This window comes from Anser brachyrhynchus, assembly GCF_964034855.1.
Source record: "Anser brachyrhynchus genome assembly, chromosome: 6".
In the NCBI taxonomy this organism is placed as follows: domain Eukaryota; kingdom Metazoa; phylum Chordata; class Aves; order Anseriformes; family Anatidae; genus Anser; species Anser brachyrhynchus.
In genome coordinates this window covers 19,895,836-19,911,762 of record NC_137700.1, presented here as the reverse complement: position 1 = coordinate 19,911,762, position 15,927 = coordinate 19,895,836, and the positions used below count along the sequence as shown (strand labels likewise).

The 15,927-nt window shown below is 50.3% G+C and overlaps 1 protein-coding gene across 3 annotated transcripts in view; it reads right to left on the bottom strand.

Annotated features, from left to right (window-relative positions):
* The window catches only part of COL13A1 (collagen type XIII alpha 1 chain), a 99,198-nt gene extending 86,810 nt beyond the window's left edge, over nt 1-12,388 (bottom strand). The window contains exons 1-2 of one of the 3 annotated variants that reach the window (XM_080597313.1): nt 10,827-12,388; nt 3,838-3,907 (exon numbers count right to left, since the gene is read on the bottom strand). In XM_080597313.1, the coding sequence (XP_080453439.1) occupies nt 3,838-3,907; nt 10,827-11,129 (373 nt within the window). In that variant the 5' untranslated portion in view covers nt 11,130-12,388. The remainder of the gene's footprint in view (nt 1-3,837; nt 3,908-10,826) is intronic. The other 2 variants (XM_080597311.1, XM_080597312.1) reach the window with 2 other exon arrangements.
* Nucleotides 12,389-15,927: the final 3,539 nt, after the last annotated feature.

Below are 15,927 nucleotides of genomic sequence, written 5' to 3'. Positions count from 1 at the left end.
CCTCCTCCCCTGGCCCAGCTCCCTCCTCTGCCCCTAGGAGGGATGGAAAAGCCATTGGGCATCCCTCCGAGCCACTTCCCCGCTCGCACAGCTGACCGCCTCCAGCACTGCGGGCTCTCAACCTGCCCAAGGAGAAACCGGACCAAAACAAGCAGTGCGGAGGCAGAGGGAACGGAGCCAGACTTTTTCTTTCTTTTTCTTTTTAAGGGATATCGAAGACTGGAGCAGAGAGCCAGCAGAGTGAAAAACAACCACGTGGGGACTGTGAAAATTGGAGCTGAAGAGGGGAAGATGGGAAAGGTCTAATAAAGAGTCACAGTATATAAAATACTCAGGAGCCCACCTCTGCCAGAAAGGCTGTGGGAGGGGGTTTTGGTGGTAATCCCTGGCTGTTTGAGACTGTCCAGGCAGACGGGGTCTGGATCTGCAACTGGGTCTGGATCAGAGCAGTAAGGCTTAGGGTTTCACTCTATCAACCTGAAATACAATGCTTTTCCCTTGCAGGGTTCTGTTATTACATGACAGAAACCAAGGGAGGTCAGATGGCCACAGGAGGCTCCTCCAGAACTCAGGTAGTTCTCCTCAGCTCTCAGCCAAGTCCAAATCCCACACAGAAAAGAAACACTTCCCTCATCTCAGCAAAAGCTACGAGGGGAAGCTCTCTCCTAGAAATCAGGCCCGTGGTCCCACCAGCACCCGCTCAGCCCCAGCGAAACACCCCAGGCATCACCGCAGCGTGAAACAACCTCTGTTCAAACCCAGTGCTGAGCTCCCTGCCTGCACGTGGCCCTGCTGCAGGGCAAGGTCTGGAGGTGGTGAGCAGCTGGGTGCAGGCGTTGCTGCTTCTGGGCCCTTTCCCAACATGCACAAAGCTGTCCCAGATCAGTCTGGGAGACAATCTCATGGAATACCTATCAGATGAAGGGAACTGAGTCATTAGTTAACCCAGGCAGGTTGTGCTAAGGTCGATGGGCATGTCCTCCCCACTTGGACACTGCTGGAGAAGCCCACTGTGACCTCTGAGACTGAAAAACCACAATGCTGTGGAACAACATCTCACTCACAGGTAGTCACGCCTAGCCCCAGCCCAAGTGATCTGAAGTACCAGCTTCCCAGCTGAAGGAAACATATATTTCCTTATCGCTTGCTATAAATACAGCTGCGCTGTTTTCCTGACCATGTTATTCTTACAGTCCTTATCGTGTGCACTCAGATAGCCACGGCACAGTCACACGCTTCACAGCCTTCTTGCTCCACTATTCCCAGTTTTTCCAAAGCTTTTACGCCCACAAACCCTCTTGTCCTGAAGCTCTGGCAATGGGTGACCTTGCCCAGGACCTCCACATCCGTACTGAACAGGTCAGCAGATGAACTTGTCTTCCTTTTCCCTTCTTTGCCATGCAGGGACCTGGCTCACAACTAGGGATGTACTGAAATGTCATTTCTGATAAACATTTATTTTCGGTGGGGAACATGATGTGTGCTTGTTTACAGGCGGTGGAGTGGGCCGGTGAGAAGCAATAGGCATGCGCCAAGTCTTGCAACATCTTGACGCTTCTCCGTGCTTCTGAATACCTCGGTGTCCCGCAAGGGTCACATTGTCTGCTCCTCAGGGCATTTTGGACACAGGGGAAAAAATGCATTGGGGAAAAGGATTCCCGAGGTCTCGGCCTGGAAAAGAGACCATGCTGAAACAGCACAACAGTGGTTTCAGGTGGCCTGCATTGCATCAGCCTGGAGACCGCAGGGAAACACCCCGCAGCAAAGTGCCTAAGATGAGACAACCGCTGGCCAAAGGTGCCTTCGTTTCTGTGCTGCTCAAAGCCAATCCAGGCTTCACCTGACACAGCTTCACCTTTGGACTATAGCTTCCTTTCCCTCAAGCAAAATTTGGCAGGGGGGCATGTGGATTTTTACAAACAGCTTCTGTGGCCACAGAATATTTGATGAGGACAGGCAAGTTTGACAGGTAACAAGGAAGCCGGAATCTTTATGGAGCATTTACTGTCCTCCCAAATAAAAGCTGTCCTTCAGAAATACTGAGCTTAATGAAATGAGCAGGTAACTAAGGGCTATAAGAAACCCAGCACCAACTGCTGTCATGGCTTAACAAAGGATGTGGGTATCTGTAACCAAGTATGAGGACCTCGATGCTGAAATGCTTGGGTTATACATCTATCACACACATGGTGCAGGCGGTCACACTCAGATGGCCTCTCAGATCAGTGAATCTGCTTCTTCCTGTTCTGCATTCAAGTTCTACGTTTCCTTCTCCAAACTGGCTCAGAAACACCAGGAGGATATTCATTCCTGTGGTTTTATGGCATTTATAAGTCAAGTCTAGGCAGGAACTTGAAAATGGAGTAGTGCTATGATTTGTGTTCCCATTGAAGGGAAAAGGTTAAATTTAAAAACAGTTGAACTTAGTTTTGATCTATCTTTGGAGAAGTGGAGAAGACATTTCATTTGTGCTGTCTTTTAAATTTAAACCAAATGGTTCCTGTTGTTCAAAGGACTAAAAAGAAAGTCCAACAGTCCTGATTTGGACATATCAAATCACACATTTTCCAATGTTCTGCAAGTCTGGATCCTAGATTTTACTTCTTTTCCAAAAACCTGTAGGGCTTTATGTCTTGCTTTCACAAGCCACCTTACCAACCCATTTTAGTCTGTAGACTAAAACTTTAGACTGTACCTCCTACATCTGTACAAAGGCCTAAACACACCAAGTATGAGAAAACATTAGTCATAGCAAAGTCAGACCCTTTCATCATTTTTTCCACCGCTGTCCAACAGATGACCATACTTAAATACGCTTTGATATCCCCACTGCCAAACTGCAAAAGGCTTCATGTTGAGCACCAAGAGAACCAAGAAAGAAACCACAGAAAATGGAAATGCCATGCTTAGGCACTTAACCAGACAGAACTTTCCCTGCCCCTTTCTTTTCAAGATGAGCTTCAGCTACTCAGTTTGGTTATACACATTCAAACTCTTCCAAAACTCCAGTGCCTCTGGATGTGAGGGGTAGCCAGCACTTTTCTATTTCTTCTACACAGTCAAATGTATCAGAAGACAATGAGAAAGGCTGCATGATTCATAGTAATGGAATGAAATGCCATTCACAAATGTTTTTTCCATAGCAATTTGTCACTTATTGTATTGAAACCACTTCAGAAGATGTGTCTCAAAGAGCCTTTTGATATTAGCATGATTAAAAACATAATGCAATTAAGCAATCCCATAAGATTTCTGTACGTTATATGAGTGGGACCTTCAGTGACCGCTTCATTCAACCCCCCTGATATATGGCCGCTTCTAAGAGAAGGTTGTTATTCTGCAACATGCCTCAGATAGTTGTACAACACCAAGGAATTCCTCAAATCTCCTCACCCCAGAGGCATTTTGGCTCACCAAAATTTAGCTATCCAGCTTTGGTGTTTGGCCCAGCCTGTGTGTCTCAAACCCTTTTCAAATTAATCAGAAAGATGTATCTCCTAAAAGCCATTCTGCCCACCTCAGTGCTGATATCTAAAGCTAATGGGAGCATTTGCCCTTCTTGATGCATCTTCCCCCAACTATCTTGATGTCTATGTGGATGACTGGTTTTCCTACTGTTTATGTCATACACAGAATCAATATTTATGTACCCATCTTGTTATACGCTTGCCCATATTCATTTGCTATACTCAAAGCACATTGTTACGCAGGAATGCATAACTTTACATTCATATACATTTGCATTCTTATCATGTGGCTCTGAAAAAGCCTTCAATGAGAAGTAGACAAAAACGACAAAAGGAACCCTCCAAGGTGCCAGCCGCCACAGATCCCTACCTGCCGGGCAGTTGCATCGCTGATGTGTGTCTCGAACTTCTCGATGTCTCGGCAAGTGAAACTTTAATTTCTGTCATGGAAAATTAAAAAGGAGTCGTTAGTACTGCTGAAATCCAAAGCCTCAAATTCTTGGAAAAGTGGGACTGGGAGGACATGCCCAAGCAAAGATGGGAAAGACACAGCAGACCAGCTTGGGAACGAAGAGAGGCATTCAAGTTCATAGTCTTTAACTAGAAATGCAGGGTTTGATTGGAAGCAGGCTAAGGGAGTTTCGTAATGGCCTCCAAATGTGGTCCTCCTGACAGGCATTACAAAATCAAGAGCCATCAGTGGGGACTGTGTCCTCATGAGAAAGCTGCATTTCTCAGAAGACCCACTCAGCAAACAAAAAAACAAAAAACAAGAACCAAAGCAGGTACTTCTCCCTCTGACACTCCTCCAGGTGTCTCACTCACAGAGACACCTGGAGGGACAGAAGGGCTGCACTGGAAAGTTACAGCTGAAAGTGGTCTGAAAACAGCAATGACTTTTCATGAAATTATCAGGGGCTTTGAAGTTTAATGTTACTCTAGTGCAGAACGAAATCAAACCCGCTGAGCACTTCCACAAGGTGGAATCATGTCAGAACGCACGTTTCCAATGAATCAGTATTTCTACTGGTGCTGGTGTGTTGGCCTCTTGCTCTGCAATCCCTCTGTGCATCTCTTCAATGTGACAGAGCCACCCAAGGCCATGGCACCTTCCCTCTCTGGAAACGTCAATAAAATCAACCCATATTCTGAGCAAAACACATTTTGGGGACAGTATCCACACTACCCCTTCATGGACATTATTAAAATAACCAATTTAGTGAAGAAAATGCAAATCAATCCAAATAAGTTATTGATTAATGACTGTGAACCACTCTTGGTTAATGATTTGAACTCATTTGAGAAGACTGAGCCACCAGGGTGTCATGCTACGGAGACCCTCCCTCTCCCCAGCTAACCGTGCAATTCCAGTTGCATCTTCTTATCGTCCAATCTACTTCATATCCAGGGCTGACATTTAGAAATAAGCAGTCTTATGCTGGGCTCAAAAGAAGCCCATGCCCAGGATCATAAAGCATTGACTTGATTTTCACAAGTAAATGAGCATCATCCTGCAAGAAGGAAGGCATCGGTTTGGGCATCATTTCTTTTATAGAGGGGAAAAAAGGCATGTTTCTGCCTGGGACGAGGAAAGGCAGAACTGGCTGGAACACTTCTATTTTTCACTTTGAAAGCACTGGCTTCCTCATTGCAAGTCAAAATCAAAAGGGGTTTTTGCAACTGACCAGAAATGGAATATGACCAGCCCTTTTTATTGCATTGTAGACTGAAATGTTTTGATAGTGAGTTAATTTGATATCGTGGTGGGGAGAGGGTTTCACACCAGGAGAGTTGCCAGTTCCCATACAGCATTTTATCTGCATTTGCCCTCCCACTCTAAAAGCACAGATGCATGAATCTTGGCATTTGGGCACGCTCCCATCTAGCTGCCACCCCAGATGGCATGCCTCTGTTCTGCAGCACTGTCTGGCTTTGAACGCGTCGTGCTAATGGTCAAACATGGGCACAAGTAGGACAGTGGAGCCTTTATTTGGATACTCCCTGGTATGTAGACATACACGTCCCTATTTCCATCTACACACGTGCCAACCAAAACGTTGGAACGCGAGACTGCCACATCTGGGTGGCATTCCCGTATTTGGGAACTGGGCTTAGCACAGTTTTTGTGTTTATAAGGGAAGAGTTGATGGCTGACACAGACAGGGGCAGGAAGTCATTTCCTAACGAGCAAGGGTCCGACACCCTGCCCACAGCAGGGCCCTTTTTATAGGGTAAAAAACTGTGAGGAAACGTGCAACAGATCCCACCCCACTAAAGGCAGAGACACCAAGGGCTTGCAGCAAGAAGCCTCAGCTGCGTCGCTCTGCTGGCGTGCATGGAGAAGAACAGCATAACCGGACTTATGAGGGGAAGCAATGACCCAGCAGAATTCAAGCACGACCGGGAGAGGAACAAGAGCGATAGCATTTCCCCACAACTTTATCTGCAGGGTCAGGGATGTGGAAGCTGCTCAAGGAAAACAGGGCCCTGTGGGAGGGATGGAGGGGTGCTGCTGGGCAGGGCTGGACACACAGCTCCAGGCACTGGTACCATGCATTCATCAGGCGCTCACCAGGGCTGGGTATTTTCCCCATCCCTGGGCATCCAGGTGGCTCCCCAGAGCCCAGCAGCTCCACAAACCCTGCAAGTGCAAAGGGCAGTGCTGCCATGGGATCGCTGCTCTTTGGTGGGAGGCAAAACCTGCCAGGAATTTAGGAGCGCCTGGATTTCAGCTTCCTGCAGAGTCTATCAAACAAACACTGACAGCAACAGAAAAAATCTTTGGCTTCTGGAGACCTCAGGTCAACTTTGGGTTGAGATGGTGAAGCAAAATGAATTCCTGGAGGTTTCTGCTTCCCTCATTACCACTGTGCAAAATACCGCCCAGTCCAACACGAGAAGCTGGATTTGCTCAAGAGAGCAGAAAGAAAAGGCTTTCCTCTGAAACTGGTCTTTTCCAGGCAACAGAAAAACAGTCATGTTACGGCAAGGCTGACTTTGTAAGCAGAAATAAAAGGACTTTGGAAATATGGTGCACCTCCTTTCTGAGATCTGGGGTCTGCTTTTTCACCTGAAAGACATCAGAACAGCCACTGTCTCCCTCCTGCCTATGTAGAAATTCCAAAAACCTTTCCTATATGAAAGGCCAGGCTGTCTGCATAGACTGCTTGCTCTTACCTGTCATGTTTTCCAGTGACATAATGGCTGCGCCTTCCCCCTACGCATGTGAAAGGGTCTTAAAGAGCCTTTGCCAGTGGCTGACCAGCTCCTACAAATGGACCGCGTGCCCCTGTGGACTTAGGGAGCCATCACACACTGCTAAGTGCAAAGGAAAAGCCCTGCCTGCAAGAGGGCAGGACCGGCAAGGCCTGGACGAGCTGGAAATGGGCAATAAAGCCACTAGCACAGGCTTTTCCCCTGGGTCTTGTTAACTCACCACTAGTGAGAGCACAGGGCTGGCTCGGGTGGACAGAGCAGCGAAAGCAGAACCTCTTCTGGCATTAAAGGACCGTGGCTGCGGCCTCCTAAACCTTGCAAGTGCTTGTTTTGCATGGGCACTTGAGATTAGGTGAAAGAGAGGGCACTTCTTCAAAGGGGGCAGATTAATAGCTCTTTAGCAGACACAGTTGTTTGCAGTCACCCGGGGAGGTGAAATCATTTCCCACCACTATCTCCAACAGCTAAAAGAAACATGTCTCAAATAGATAATCTATTACAACCATCAGGAGGATTTCAAGGGCTGTTGGTTTTGTTAACTCTAATTGTTTTATCTCCAGTTCTGCTGTTTTTTCTTAAAGGCCCAGCTCCTGGAACCTCAGGACTACGTGGCATAGTGCAAAAGCAAGCAGCAAGCTCTCCTGAAGGGAGCAAAAGAGTTGGGAAGTAACGCCATCCAGGTTCAAGGACTGCAGGCAGCTGTGAGGAAATGGGACTTCACTATCAGACGAATAGGAAGGGAAAATAGAAGAAATCTCACAGGTTTAGCTTAGTGTTTTCCGCCCCAAAGGGCAAGGCAGGGGATGCTTAGGGTAAACTTGCTTGTGCCTGGGAAATGGAATTGTGCAGTGTGGTTCTCAAGGTATTTAAGCAAACGGAGAAGAAAAGGAAGAAAAAAGCTTTAAGTGGGGAGGGAAAGGGAGTTTTCAGGTGTTCCTCCTTTGCTTGTTTATGAAAGCAGAGTGTCTCAAGGAAATGAGACTACTGGGACAGCAGTCGTGACCAAAACTCCCTCCTCATTCACGGCAGAGCCCCTCAGCCTCTTTAGTATCACTAGAAACTTGAGGAATACCTCTGACACAAGCCTGAGAGGCCACGCACACCCACCACTGTGCAGAAGGGCAGCAGATCATCCCCCAGGCTTTACACAGGATACCTGTTTTTGTTTTACCCACACACAACTTCTCCCCCTAAAAACACACAAATTCTTTTTTCCCCCCCTTACAGCAGCACTAAATCCATCGTGCTCTCCACCCTGCCAAGCTTTTGGCCGGCAAACCAGTACCAAATGTTACCCAGCATGGGAAAGGACCTTATTTTCTTCTTGGAAGTTCTAACTCTGCTACAAATGCCAGCAGTGAGTTTATTTGTGCTCTGTATGATTTTCTGTTGCCCCGTAAATGCAGAAGAATTCCTACATGGAGCCAAAGTTCTCCCTGAACTGCCCACTCCACAAACATTTTTTGGGGAAAACAGTCAATTTGTGCCTGGCAAAAATCTCCCCTCTGGTATTTGCTGACACCAGGCAGAGGTTTTCACAGTAGCAAGCAAAGCAGTGCTGCCCGGGCTGCTCCAGAGAAAGCATCTGCCACCCTCTCCTTGCTCATCCCTGCTGAACTGAGATGGAAACACCACCACAGCCAGCTGCGGATGCTCCAAAATTGGTCTCCAAGGACAAAAAAAATCATCCCTACTGGCTGGCTTAAAATTAACATTTTATACAAACCAACCCACCTCCTCTCCCTGCCAGTTTTGCTTTATTTCTGCTTGCCCAGAAAGGCACCTGCCAGGACTTCGGCATTTTGCACTCCTTAAGTGCAGCCCTTATGGTGTCCCCACGGATGCCCACAGACCCTGAGGACACCCAGATATAAATGTGGCACAGTCTGGAGAGCACCGCACACCCCAGCTCGGAGCACAGAGCAGCACGTGTTTGAGTATAACCTTAGAGCTCCTCTATCAGACCTCACAGGCTTTGCTTCCTCACATGCATCCAGCTCACAGGCAGAGAAGATGGGAAGCAAAAAGGATTTAATCTGCCCTTAGCCAAAGCTGAAGCATGCCCTGGGCAAGGGCCACCAGCACCTTCGCACACCATCTCTCCCCTCACCCTCTCCTGCCCTGACCTCCCCAAATTTTGAGCGCTGACCCTGGCCTCGCTTTGGTGCCCTCCTGTGCCCATCACCTCCCATGTGGCATGACCAGCTCTTTGCAAAGGCAAGGTTTCTTTCAAGCCTGGCTATTTTGTTTTGTGATGGATAACACGGAGCTGGCAGCTGTGAAACCCATTAAGGTCAGAACATGAGGAAACTGCGAGAACATGGCAGCGAGAAGCAGCAAGGGTCTGTGTGGGGGGAATGAACACCTCATTTTCACACCCACGACAGTCATCCTAGCCCCAGCCCCTATTCCCCCAGCCCAACTTGCCACTGTCTCTTGCTTCCCCAGTTTTTCTCCTTTCATCCTTTCCCTGCTCCCCTTCATCTTTCCTGTTTTTCTCCGCTTTTCCTGTCCCTCAACAGCCCATCCAGATGCCCATCCAACTTAGCCTTGCTTCAGCCCTAACAAAAAGGAGGGTGGCAGGGGGGTTGTCCTTTCCTAAGCCAAAGCCCCATATGCCAGCCCACCCACCATCTGTCCCCCAGCAGCCCCTCGCCCTGCACCTTGAGCTGCTTGGCCCACACCACCGCCCCTGGCCAAGGCGCAGAGGTCTGGAGGGGCTGTTTTGGGAGCTGAGTAAAAGCGTGCAGCAAGGCTGGGGAGGGAGTCCTGTTGTGGGGGGCACAGGTGTCTTTCCCCAAGCTATTTTTGAAGCTGTGGCCAAGCAGGCAGCTGGCAGCCCCAGCACTGCCAGCCCCCGTCCCGTGGCTGCTCCCTGCACCGGCTGTGGGAGCTAAGGTGGCCCCCGGGGTCTGAGGAAGGGCTGCTCAGAAAGCAGGGGTGCTGCCGGGCACGTGGGCAGCGCGACAGTCCCGTTTCCTCACTAAGCCGGGCTATAAAAAGGCAGAAAGGCGCCGCGGGCAGCGGAGCCAGCAGGACGCACGGCCCATCCGGCCCCCGGGAGGGGTCCTGCAGCACGTCTCAAATCACCCGGCGGATAAACCCTGACTTCCCGGGAGGCTCGTGCCAGCAGAGAGGAGGGGGACGCTGCACGTCATCCCCTGCGCGATATGCAACCATGCGGCACCAGTCTGGCTGCTCGTGACACTTGTCCTGCCTCCACTCAAAGCTTTCCTCTCGGGGGTATGGCCCATGCAGTCCCTGACACACCAAAAACACTTCAAAACCCCGATGAGGTGAGGGATCCTGCATGGTGCCCATCCCATCTGGGGCAGAGGCACCTGGGCAGCCCCCAGCAGCATCAGCACACTGAAGGAAAAGGCTTCAGCAGGTCAACAGTGAAAGTCAGTGCTTCTTGGCCCTCTTTATCAAGCAGCTCAAGCTCAGGCTTCTTCAGCAACAGCTCTACCCCATCCTCAGCCTTGGAGGAAGACTCCATTGGCTGTGGTGGGATTTGGATGGGACCCAAGTGGGTGTAAGACAGCCATATGCTTTGCGGTGATGCCGCAGCAGCACCAGAACCGATCCTGGCAGCACCAGCGCATCTTATTCCCCGAGCCAGGAGCAGTGGAAAGGGGTCAGGGCTGGCACAGCAGGGAATCCAGCCCAGCACAGCACTGGCACATTTGCAGCTACCTGCTTCAGCACAGCTGGGGCTTTCCTCCTCCCGTGGTCATGCTGGCTGTGGTGTGCCTTGCCTGTCCCTCTCCCAAGGCTCAAACCCGCGCCGAATTCCCACGTTCAACCTCTAGCCTCAGCTCTTCCAGCAGGCAATGCCACCAAAAACCAAATGGACAGGGCTGGAGGCTCTTCTCTTCCTGCAGGGAATGGGGATGAAGTTTCCCCTTCACAAAGTGCCAGGGCTCAGCCACAGCGTGGGCTGGGGCAGAGGGAAGCAAATGCTGGGCAGGTTTGAGAGGTGGGAGGGACCTGAAGGCATGGGAAATTCAACCTAGCAGCATCACTTGTGCAGAAGCACCTTTTTAAGGTGGGGAGGAACACACAACACGACAGTATGAGCACACACACGCTCTAAAACCTATAGTACCACAAACTGCACATGCAAAATGAAAGGACACCAACCTCATCAAGCAGTTGGTCAACTCTTCCCAAAATAGCTGTCTCCATTTGGTCTGCTGAGAGCCAGGCAGGGAGCTGCGTGGGTCTGTCCGCTTCCAAGTGGGACACTCGGGACTGCAGATCAGAGGTCCGAAAGTAAAGCAGGAGGCTCAGCACCAGAGAGAGCAGGGAGACACCGGGCAGCCCCGAGCCCAGCAGGAGAGGGAGGCGGCAGCATCTCTCCCCGTCGCCGGTCCTGGGGGGAGCCACACACCCCCTGTCAAAAGCTGCTTCACCCACGCCTTTCCAGCTCTTCTCCTCCAACATTCCCTCCCTGTCCTGAGAAACAATAAATAAATAAATAGAATAAATAAAGCCTCACTCCTACTCCAAGAAGCACAATCCAGAAGGCATAGAAAAAAACTGTCCAAGAGGATCCCAGTGCCAGCAAATGACAAATAACAGCAATAATGACAAAAGTGGATGGGGGTGTCTAGAAAAAAAAAACACACACACACGTGCCAAAAAAATTAAAAAGGTGCAGAAAAAATGGATCCAACTGCAGCAAAGATTAGGAGAGGAAAAAAAAAGGTGATCAGATTTTTTTCTTTTTTTTTCCCTGTCTTTCAGTCTTTTAGGTCGCTGATGGTTTCTTGTTTCTTCCTATGCTGCCAGTTTCAGTTCCTTCGCAGACCGGCCAGAAGCTCGCACATAAAAGTCCCCATTAGAGAGAGGTAATTCTCAGCTGCTCGGGCGACGCTGTGCTCTGGCTGATCGTGGCTCCTCTGTAACATGACACACTCCCTCCAAACGACGGGCTGGGATGAGCGAGCCGCGCGGCTTCCCAAAGTAACCTCCTCTGCTCGCCCTCTCTCTCCACCTCTCCCTCGCCGCATGATTTATTTATTTATGCAAAGCGCCGGGGTGGGATTGGGCGATGGGACGCCCCTGTCCTGCTTGGTCCCCAAACCTCCTCTCCACTGCCAGCCCTTCCCTTTGAAGTGGCTCTCAACGAGGTTATTTATAGCGGCAGGAAAGAGATTGTAAAGCAAAGGCTGGGCTCACACCAGCCCGCGTCTTTCTTTCCTCCCTGCAGCCAGAGCACAAATGGGACAGCATAAGCGGGCTGCCCCGCACAGACCCCCGGGCAGCACTGAGGCAATGGGCTGTGGGGTATTTGGACCCCGGCATTAGGGAAGAACAGCTGGGCAGGGTAAGAACCAGAAGGAGACAGCCAGAAACCAAAGCCAGGAGTCAAGGACAGCAAAAACTAAGCAAAGGGCAGAGGGGAGCAATGCCCCCGGCGGGCAAGCCCTGGTATGAGGGGGGGACCTTGTTGATCAGGTTTGATTTGGGCGTGCAACATGCTGAGCCCAGGGGGACCGAGGTCGTTCAGAGGAATTAATCTGCTGAGGCCCTCTAGTGAAGCAGAGCTTCCCGTCATCTCCCCCACGTCCCACCAGACATGAGGCACCAGGCAGACTCCCCCGTGGCAGGGAGCAGCCTCCCCGAAACGTGCCGTAGGGCAGCTCCGAGCCACGCGACCAGGAAACAAAGCCCCTTTCTGTTCTTCAGAAGTAACAGAGGCTCACCTCCCCCAATTTTTCCAAGCATAACATACGATATTTTATCCTCCAGAGTGACATGTGGGCTCTGCTGAGCCCCTGCCTGTCCGTCCGTCTGTCCTTTGATCCGCATCTCGTGCGCACACGGCAGCAGAGCAGCACGGGCCCACTGCTGTGCACACTTGCTAAAAGCAGGGCAGCAAATTGGTCTCTTAAAATCTGGCTCCCTTGTGGCTCCTTCACTGTCATTTACACATTTTAAATGAAGATTTTGCGTGCAGTCTGTGCTGGAAATTATTGGCAAAGAAAACTCATATTCATCTCTCGCCCGCTCTCCATTTCAGAGGGCTGGAAGAAATAGACCTTCTGGGAGCAGGTTAAAGCAAGCAAGAGCTGTTTCTTCTCCACCAGACAAACCCTCGGAGGGTCCGGTAGCATACAGCCCCAATTCTTTGAACTGCCTCATTCCTTTTGCAGCCACTCGCTTCCCGAAATGGGGGCTTAGTGTCTGCAAGGCAGGAAATCCTTTCTTCCTTTCTTTTCGCAGGTTTCTTGTCATCTCACTGCTCAAATTCACATTGCCGCTCCGGCGCGCGTGGAGAACACCCCTCTGACGACTGCAGCTTTTCAACAGTTTCTCATATGAGCAGGGCAGGGCCGTGCAACCCACAGACCCGGCGCACGCAGAGCCTGTATTTGTTCCGGAGGTGCAGCTCCCCCATCTGCCACCCCCTGCTCGGTCTCTCCCAGTTGCGCCCACATTCGCAGTCTACTTCTCTGCAAAGGAAAAGGATTCTTCAAGGCCATACCTCCGCAGCTTGGTGCTGCAATAGTGAGAAACTGTAGTCCATGGAGCCACCTAAGATGCCATCTGCCATCACAGCAGCGATTTCACCAAACCTGACAGTGAGAAGTGAGGGGAAGATGCTGAGAAGCTGATAAAACGTGGGGAACACTGATCTACATTCGGAAATAACTGGGATGCTGGGCACCCTAGAGAGCACTGAAGTACATAGCTTAAGGCCAGGGCTGAGCTACTGGTGGACAGCAGCAGCCCGTGTTACACGTAGCTTCACTGAAGGCTGTCTCATTTATACCAGTCCAAGCACTAAAAATCCAGAAAAACGCACCCTCTAAGCTGAAAACGGAAATCTGCTAGGTGTCTACGTTTCATTTCCCCGCGCCAGCTGGGGAGAGCTCTCTGCTCTTTCACTCTGATTTGCAGTAGAGGTCCTGCTGTCCAGACATGAGCATCGCCTGAATGACTCTGTAAGTGCCTTTTCCTGCCTCCCCGCCAGCTCCCCTCCAGCTGATCAGTTCACTTACAGGGTATGTCATAGCTGCTGCAGGCTGGGGAGCTGCACTCGGCCGGGTTTCATGGGGAAGCCTTGGCTGCAGATGTGCAGGAGGGTAATTTTTCTATCCATGAGGCATGGAGGAGCCCTGTCATCCCATGCCAATACAAATGGACTAATTTAGCTACGAGTCTGAGCCAAATGCGCATGTCAAATGTGCAGCACTGCTTGCTGAATGAGCTGCCTCCAGGGACCGGCCCCAGCACACGGAGTCCTGGGGTTGAACACAGCCCAACCTTCAGCTCCTCCTGCAGCCTCAGAGGTGGTGGGTGCCAGCCTGACACCAGCTCTCCTGCACATTTGTGATTCTTGACATTGGTCAAGTAGAAGCAGATGCTCAGCTGCGATCAAACAGAGCGATTTCACTGACCAGTGACTCTCTCACAGCAGGCTGGACCGCCGAGCTTGAGGCTATATCCCTCTCTCCTCCGGGAGGTTGATGCAATTCCTTAGGAGGACAGTAACTGCACATTTCCACTGCTTTCAACAGGTCCTCTGGGGATAGTTAAAGACCTCAGCACAAACACGCAGCAAAATCTGGAGCAAATATAAAGTAAGATACACCTCCCAAGACAGACAACTGAACGCATCCGTACAACAAAACAAAGTGTTTCACATCTAGCATGTGGCGTTGGGCAGCTAATACGCTGGATGTAGTTACGTACAGGGATGAGAGCCCCCAGGTTTCTCCATCTGGCACTGGCACTTTGTCCATCCTGTGCCCCAGAGAGTTTGCCCAGTGCTGCTCTGCAGCAGGCACGGAGTGTGTGGGGACTCCTCACAGCACACAGAAGGGTACCAAGAGGTCTCACTGCAAAAGACCAAGAACCCTCTGACTCCTGGAGATACCACCACACACCACAGGTCAGAAACAGACGAGCCAGACACAAATGAGGTCGGTCTCACACTTCAACGCATGTTGTTCAAGCCAGCAAGTTACCTACAGTGAGTCTTCATTTGGCCTGGGAAAGGGTGGGCAACAGCAGCAGACCTTCCTCACTTTCCTTCACTTTAAGCAGAGCTTTTAATCAAAAAAAATAAAAATCATTTAAAAAACAAATATGCCCTTCCTGTCACTAACTGGAAGTTGAGGCCAACTGAACGGAGATGGCCATGCACTCAATCCCATCAGTAATCTCCAAAACAGCCTGTAGAGTTTCCCTCTTTCAGGCCATTTACTAGGGAGAAAACAAACGCAACCCCACTTCTCTTTTTCTATTCTATTTTTTTCCCTCTCAGGAAATGTGGGGATCTTGATGTGCTTGAACGAGCCATTAACTAGCAGCCGACATCTCCAGCTATTGTAAATATATTAACTCAAGGCCTTTTGCTGCGTTTATTAGACTCAAGAACAACATCTGGAAACAGATGTTTTCTGAGAGCAAAGGAGGGGAGGGAGGAGGAGAAAAAACAAGGGGGAAGAAAAGACTCTTGCAAGTGGAAGTGCATGGGTCTGCAGACCATCCCTTCACACAAGGCTGTTCAGAAGAAGCACTGCGAGGGGCTGAGGCCACTGCAGCCATGTCCCTCCTGTAGACAAGGCTTTGCGAGAGCAGGACTTCTCTGGGTTGCCTGTTTTCAGGGAAACAGTGATGGGGGAGTGGAAAAGCTCATGCCTGCTTTCAGGGCTCTAGCAAAGAACAGTCACGGCGCTCACAAAAACGTCCCCTTCCCTGTCAGCCTCTGGCACAGGGACCCACCTGCCTTTGGGCTTGGGTGCAGAACAGGCAAGGCCTGGGATCCCCAGGGGACACCACCACAGTGTCCCACCTGCCACGAGCAGCCCTTCCTCAAAAGGCAAGCAGCGTGGAAACCTCCCACCCTGGGGCTGTTAAGCACCAAGGGGCCCTGCTCTGATTTAATGATGTCTTAATGACACCACGGCTCAAGTTTAGACAATATTTAGAGAGTTAACATAGTGTTACTAGGGGGAAAAGCATGCAGACACGTGTGTACTTAAACCCATAACCCAAGCATTACTGATGAAACTACACTCTCAACTGGTCATGCTTTGCTCAGGTTCCAGAGGTGACTCAGGTACAAGAGAGATCTGAGACCAAAGCTTTCCTGCATTCCTTCTGAGAGACATACGCCTGTACCCATATGCTTACATACGTACACTCACACAATTTTTAAAATCACCATTTTCTCTTCTGTAACCCCTGCCTCACCTCTGGCATCTCCAGCCCCGTCTGTCCTCTAATA